The sequence below is a fragment of the Sprattus sprattus genome, assembly GCF_963457725.1.
Source record: "Sprattus sprattus genome assembly, contig: scaffold_91, whole genome shotgun sequence".
NCBI classification, from domain to species: Eukaryota; Metazoa; Chordata; class Actinopteri; order Clupeiformes; family Clupeidae; genus Sprattus; species Sprattus sprattus.
In genome coordinates this window covers 42,501-50,000 of record NW_027666767.1, presented here as the reverse complement: position 1 = coordinate 50,000, position 7,500 = coordinate 42,501, and the positions used below count along the sequence as shown (strand labels likewise).

General features: G+C 43.8%; 1 protein-coding gene across 1 annotated transcript in view; it reads right to left on the bottom strand.

Moving 5' to 3' along the window:
* The window catches only part of grin2ab (glutamate receptor, ionotropic, N-methyl D-aspartate 2A, b), a gene marked incomplete at both ends in the record, with an annotated part of 54,745 nt that overhangs the window by 22,192 nt on the left and 25,053 nt on the right, over positions 1 to 7,500 (bottom strand). Inside the window, one exon of the mRNA XM_080861017.1 lies at positions 7,443 to 7,500. This exon is cut by the window's right edge and continues 108 nt beyond it. Within this exon, the coding sequence (XP_080717143.1) occupies positions 7,443 to 7,500 (58 nt within the window). The remainder of the gene's footprint in view (positions 1 to 7,442) is intronic.

Below are 7,500 nucleotides of genomic sequence, written 5' to 3'. Positions count from 1 at the left end.
TACACTAAACTACACTAACCCCGACTTCTCAATCCACTAAACTACACTACTCTACACTAACCCCGACTTCTCAATCAGTTAAACTACACTACTCTACACTAACCCCGACTTCTCAATCAGCTAAACTACACTACTCTACACTACTCTACACTAACCCCCGACTTCTCAATCCGCTAAACTACACTACTCTACACTAACCCCGACTTCTCAATCAGTTAAACTACACTACTCTACACTCACCCCGACTTCTCAATCCACTAAACTACACTACTCTACACTCACCCCGACTTCTCAATCCACTAAACTACACTACTCTACACTAACCCCGACTTCTCAATCAGCTAAACTACACTAAACTACACTACTCTACACTAACCCCCGACTTCTCAATCCACTAAACTACACTACTCTACACTAACCCCCGACTTCTCAATCCACTAAACTACACTACTCTACACTAACCCCGACTTCTCAATCCACTAAACTACACTACTCTACACTAACCCCCGACTTCTCAGAGCGCTAAACTACACTACTCTACACTAACCCCCGACTTCTCAATCCGCTAAACTACACTACTCTACACTAACCCCCGACTTCTCAATCCACTAAACTACACTACTCTACACTAACCCCGACTTCTCAATCAGCTAAACTACACTAAACTACACTACTCTACACTAACCCCCGACTTCTCAATCCACTAAACTACACTACTCTACACTAACCCCCGACTTCTCAATCCACTAAACTACACTACTCTACACTAACCCCGACTTCTCAATCCGCTAAACTACACTACTCTACACTAACCCCCGACTTCTCAATCCACTAAACTACACTACTCTACACTAACCCCGACTTCTCAATCCGCTAAACTACACTACTCTACACTAACCCCCGACTTCTCAATCCACTAAACTACACTACTCTACACTAACCCCGACTTCTCAATCCACTAAACTACACTACTCTACACTCACCCCGACTTCTCAATCCACTAAACTACACTACTCTACACTAACCCCCGACTTCTCAATCCACTAAACTACACTACTCTACACTCACCCAGACTTCTCAATCCACTAAACTACACTACTCTACACTAACCCCCGACTTCTCAATCCACTAAACTACACTACTCTACACTAACCCCCGACTTCTCAATCCACTAAACTACACTAAACTACACTCAACCAGACTTCTCAATCAGTTAAACTACACTACTCTACACTAACCCCGACTTCTCAATCCACTAAACTACACTACTCTACACTAACCCCCGACTTCTCAATCCACTAAACTACACTAAACTACACTCACCCAGACTTCTCAATCAGTTAAACTACACTACTCTACACTAACCCCGACTTCTCAATCCACTAAACTACACTAAACTACACTAACCCCCGACTTCTCAATCCGCTAAACTACACTACTCTACACTAACCCCGACTTCTCAATCCACTAAACTACACTACTCTACACTAACCCCCGACTTCTCAATCCACTAAACTACACTACTCTACACTACTCTACACTAACCCCCGACTTCTCAATCCACTAAACTACACTAAACTACACTAACCCCGACTTCTCAATCCACTAAACTACACTACTCTACACTACTCTACACTAACCCCCGACTTCTCAATCCACTAAACTACACTACTCTACACTAACCCCGACTTCTCAATCCACTAAACTACACTAAACTACACTAACCCCGACTTCTCAATCAGTTAAACTACACTAATCTACACTAACCCCCGACTTCTCAGAGCGCTAAACTACACTACTCTACACTAACCCCGACTTCTCAATCAGTTAAACTACACTACTCTACACTAACCCCGACTTCTCAATCCGCTAAACTACACTACTCTACACTAACCCCCGACTTCTCAATCCACTAAACTACACTAAACTACACTAACCCCGACTTCTCAATCAGTTAAACTACACTACTCTACACTAACCCAGACTTCTCAATCCGCTAAACTACACTACTCTACACTAACCCCCGACTTCTCAGAGCGCTAAACTACACTACTCTACACTAACCCCGACTTCTCAATCCGCTAAACTACACTACTCTACACTAACCCCCGACTTCTCAGAGCGCTAAACTACACTACTCTACACTAACCCCGACTTCTCAATCAGTTAAACTACACTACTCTACACTAACCCCGACTTCTCAATCCACTAAACTACACTACTCTACACTAACCCCCGACTTCTCAATCAGCTAAACTACACTACTCTACACTAACCCCCGACTTCTCAATCAGTTAAACTACATTACTCTACACTAACCCCCGACTTCTCAATCCACTAAACTACACTCATCTACACTAACCCCGACTTCTCAATCCACTAAACTACACTCATCTACACTAACCCCGACTTCTCAATCCACTAAACTACACTACTCTACACTAACCCCGACTTCTCAATCCACTAAACTACACTACTCTACACTAACCCCCGACTTCTCAATCCGCTAAACTACACTACTCTACACTAACACCGACTTCTCAATCCACTAAACTACACTAAACTACACTCACCCAGACTTCTCAATCAGTTAAACTACACTACTCTACACTAACCCCGACTTCTCAATCCACTAAACTACACTACTCTACACTAACCCCGACTTCTCAATCCGCTAAACTACACTACTCTACACTAACCCCGACTTCTCAATCCGCTAAACTACACTACTCTACACTAACCCCGACTTCTCAATCCGCTAAACTACACTACTCTACACTAACCCCGACTTCTCAATCCGCTAAACTACACTACTCTACACTAACCCCGACTTCTCAATCCGCTAAACTACACTACTCTACACTAACCCCGACTTCTCAATCCGCTAAACTACACTACTCTAAACTAACCCCCGACTTCTCAATCCGCTAAACTACACTACTCTACACTAACCCCGACTTCTCAATCCACTAAACTACACTACTCTACACTAACCCCGACTTCTCAATCCACTAAACTACACTACTCTACACTAACCCCGACTTCTCAATCCACTAAACTACACTACTCTACACTAACCCCGACTTCTCAATCCACTAAACTACACTACTCTACACTAACCCCGACTTCTCAATCCACTAAACTACACTACTCTACACTAACCCAGACTTCTCAATCAGTTAAACTACACTACTCCACACTCATCTCAATCCACTAAACTACACTCATCTACACTAACCCCGACTTCTCAATCCGCTAAACTACACTACTCTACACTAACCCCGACTTCTCAATCCACTAAACTACACTACTCTACACTAACCCCGACTTCTCAATCCACTAAACTACACTACTCTACACTAACCCCGACTTCTCAATCCACTAAACTACACTACTCTACACTAACCCCGACTTCTCAATCCACTAAACTACACTACTCTACACTAACCCCGACTTCTCAATCCACTAAACTACACTACTCTACACTAACCCAGACTTCTCAATCAGTTAAACTACACTACTCCACACTCATCTCAATCCACTAAACTACACTCATCTACACTAACCCCGACTTCTCAATCCGCTAAACTACACTACTCTACACTAACCCCGACTTCTCAATCCACTAAACTACACTACTCTACACTAACCCCGACTTCTCAATCCACTAAACTACACTACTCTACACTAACCCCGACTTCTCAATCCACTAAACTACACTACTCTACACTAACCCAGACTTCTCAATCAGTTAAACTACACTACTCTACACTAACCCCGACTTCTCAATCCACTAAACTACACTACTCTACACTAACCCAGACTTCTCAATCAGTTAAACTACACTACTCCACACTCATCCCGGACTTCTCACACCGCTAAACTACACTACTCTACACTAACCCCCGACTTCTCAATACGCTAAACTACACTACTCTACACTAACCCCGACTTCTCAATCCACTAAACTACACTACTCTACACTAACCCCCGACTTCTCAATCCACTAAACTACACTACTCTACACTAACCCCGACTTCTCAATCCACTAAACTACACTACTCTACACTAACCCCGACTTCTCAATCCACTAAACTACACTACTCTACACTAACCCCGACTTCTCAATCCACTAAACTACACTACTCTACACTAACCCCCGACTTCTCAATCCACTAAACTACACTACTCTACACTAACCCCCGACTTCTCAATCCACTAAACTACACTACTCTACACTAACCCCCGACTTCTCAATCCGCTAAACTACACTACTCTACACTAACCCCGACTTCTCAATACACTAAACTACACTACTCTACACTAACCCCCGACTTCTCAATCCGCTAAACTACACTACTCTACACTAACCCAGACTTCTCAATCCACTAAACTACACTACTCTACACTAACCCCAGACTTCTCAATCCGCTAAACTACACTACTCTACACTAACCCCGACTTCTCAATACACTAAACTACACTACTCCACACTCATCCCGGACCTCTCACACCGCTAAACTACACTACTCTACACTAACCCCCGACTTCTCAATCCACTAAACTACACTACTCTACACTAACCCCGACTTCTCAATCCACTAAACTACACTACTCTAAACTAACCCCAGACTTCTCAATCCGCTAAACTACACTACTCTACACTAACCCCAGACTTCTCAATCCACTAAACTACACTACTCTACACTAACCCCGACTTCTCAATCCACTAAACTACACTACTCTACACTAACCCCCGACTTCTCAATCCACTAAACTACACTACTCTACACTAACCCCGACTTCTCAATCAGTTAAACTACACTAATCTACACTAACCCCGACTTCTCAATCCACTAAACTACACTACTCTAAACTAACCCCGACTTCTCAGAGCGCTAAACTACACTACTCTACACTAACCCCGACTTCTCAATCAGTTAAACTACACTACTCCACACTCATCCCGGACCTCTCACACCGCTAAACTACACTACTCTACACTAACCCCGACTTCTCAATCCACTAAACTACACTACTCTACACTAACCCCGACTTCTCAGAGCGCTAAACTACACTACTCTACACTAACCCCGACTTCTCAGAGCGCTAAACTACACTACTCTACACTAACCCAGACTTCTCAATCCACTAAACTACACTACTCTACACTAACCCCGACTTCTCAGAGCGCTAAACTACACTACTCTACACTAACCCCGACTTCTCAATCAGTTAAACTACACTACTCCACACTCATCCCGGACCTCTCACACCGCTAAACTACACTACTCTACACTAACCCCGACTTCTCAATCCACTAAACTACACTACTCTACACTAACCCCGACTTCTCAATCCGGTAAAGTACACTACTCTACACTAACCCCGACTTCTCAATCCACTAAACTACACTAAACTACACTAACCCCGACTTCTCAATCCACTAATCTACACTACTCTACACTAACCCCGACTTCTCAATCCACTAAACTACACTAACCCCGACTTCTCAATCCGCTAATCTACACTACTCCACACTAACCCCCGACTTCTCAATCCGGTAAAGTACACTACTCTACACTAACCCCGACTTCTCAATCCACTAAACTACACTACTCTACACTAACCCCGACTTCTCAATCCACTAAACTACACTACTCTACACTAACCCCCGACTTCTCAATCCACTAAACTACACTACTCTACACTAACCCAGACTTCTCAATCCTCTAAACTACACTACTCTACACTAACCCCGACTTCTCAATCAGTTAAACTACACTACTCTACACTAACCCCCGACTTCTCAATCCACTAAACTACACTACTCTACACTAACCCCCGACTTCTCAATCCACTAAACTACACTACTCTACACTAACCCCGACTTCTCAGAGCGCTAAACTACACTACTCTACACTAACCCCGACTTCTCAATCCGCTAAACTACACTACTCTACACTAACCCCGACTTCTCAATCCACTAAACTACACTACTCTACACTAACCCCCGACTTCTCAATCCGGTAAACTACACTACTCTACACTAACCCAGACTTCTCAATCCACTAAACTACACTACTCTAAACTAACCCCCGACTTCTCAATCCACTAAACTACACTACTCTACACTAACCCCCGACTTCTCAATCCACTAAACTACACTAAACTACACTAACCCCGACTTCTCAATCCGGTAAACTACACTACTTTACACTAACCCAGACTTCTCAATCCACTAAACTACACTACTCTACACTAACCCAGACTTCTCAATCCACTAAACTACACTACTCTACACTAACCCAGACTTCTCAATCCACTAAACTACACTACTCTACACTAACCCCCGACTTCTCAATCCACTAAACTACACTACTCTACACTAACCCCGACTTCTCAATCCGCTAAACTACACTACTCTACACTAACCCCGACTTCTCAATCCACTAAACTACACTACTCTACACTAACCCCGACTTCTCAGAGCGCTAAACTACACTACTCTACACTCACCCCCGACTTCTCAATCCACTAAACTACACTACTCTACACTAACCCCCGACTTCTCAGAGCGCTAAACTACACTACTCTACACTAACCCCGACTTCTCAATCGGCTAAACTACACTACTCTACTCTAACCCCGACTTCTCAATCCACTAAACTACACTACTCTACACTAACCCCGACTTCTCAATCCGCTAAACTACACTACTCTAAACTAACCCCCGACTTCTCAATCAGCTAAACTACACTACTCTACACTAACCCCGACTTCTCAATCCACTAAACTACACTACTCTACACTCACCCCGACTTCTCAATCCGCTAAACTACACTTCTCTAGCCTACTCACTACGCTCCGTCAATAACCCGCGCTGCCCACTCATGATGCTCCGTCCACTCACATTGCCCCGCCCACTTACGACGCTCCACTCACAGGCAGACAGACAGACATACAGAAAGAAAGAGAGACAGAGAGAAAGAGAGAGAGAGAGAGAGAGAGAGAGACAGACAGAAAGAGAGACAGAGAGAAAGAGAGAGAGAGGGAGAGACAGAAAAACAGACAGAGACAGAGAGAAAGAGAGAAAGAGAGACAGACAGACAGAGGGAAAGACATACAGACAGAGAGGTAAAGAGTCAGACATACAGACAGAGAGACAGAAAGAGAAAGAGAGACAGAAAGAGAGAAAGAAGAAAGAGAAAAGGAGATAAAAAGGGAGAGAGAGAGAGACCCACCTCTCCTACCAAAGAGAGAGAAAGAGAGAGAGAGAGAGAGAGAAAGAGAGACTGAAAGAGAGAGAGAGAGACAGAAAGAGAGACAGAGACACAGAAAGAGAGGAAGAGAGACGGACAGTCGAACAGACAGAGACAGAGAGAAAGAGAGACAAAGAGAGAGAGAGAGAAATAGAAAGAGAGAAAGAAATAGAAACCCACCTCTCCTACCATCCCGTTCCACACGTTGTTGATCTTCTTGCCGTGTTTGCCGTTGTTG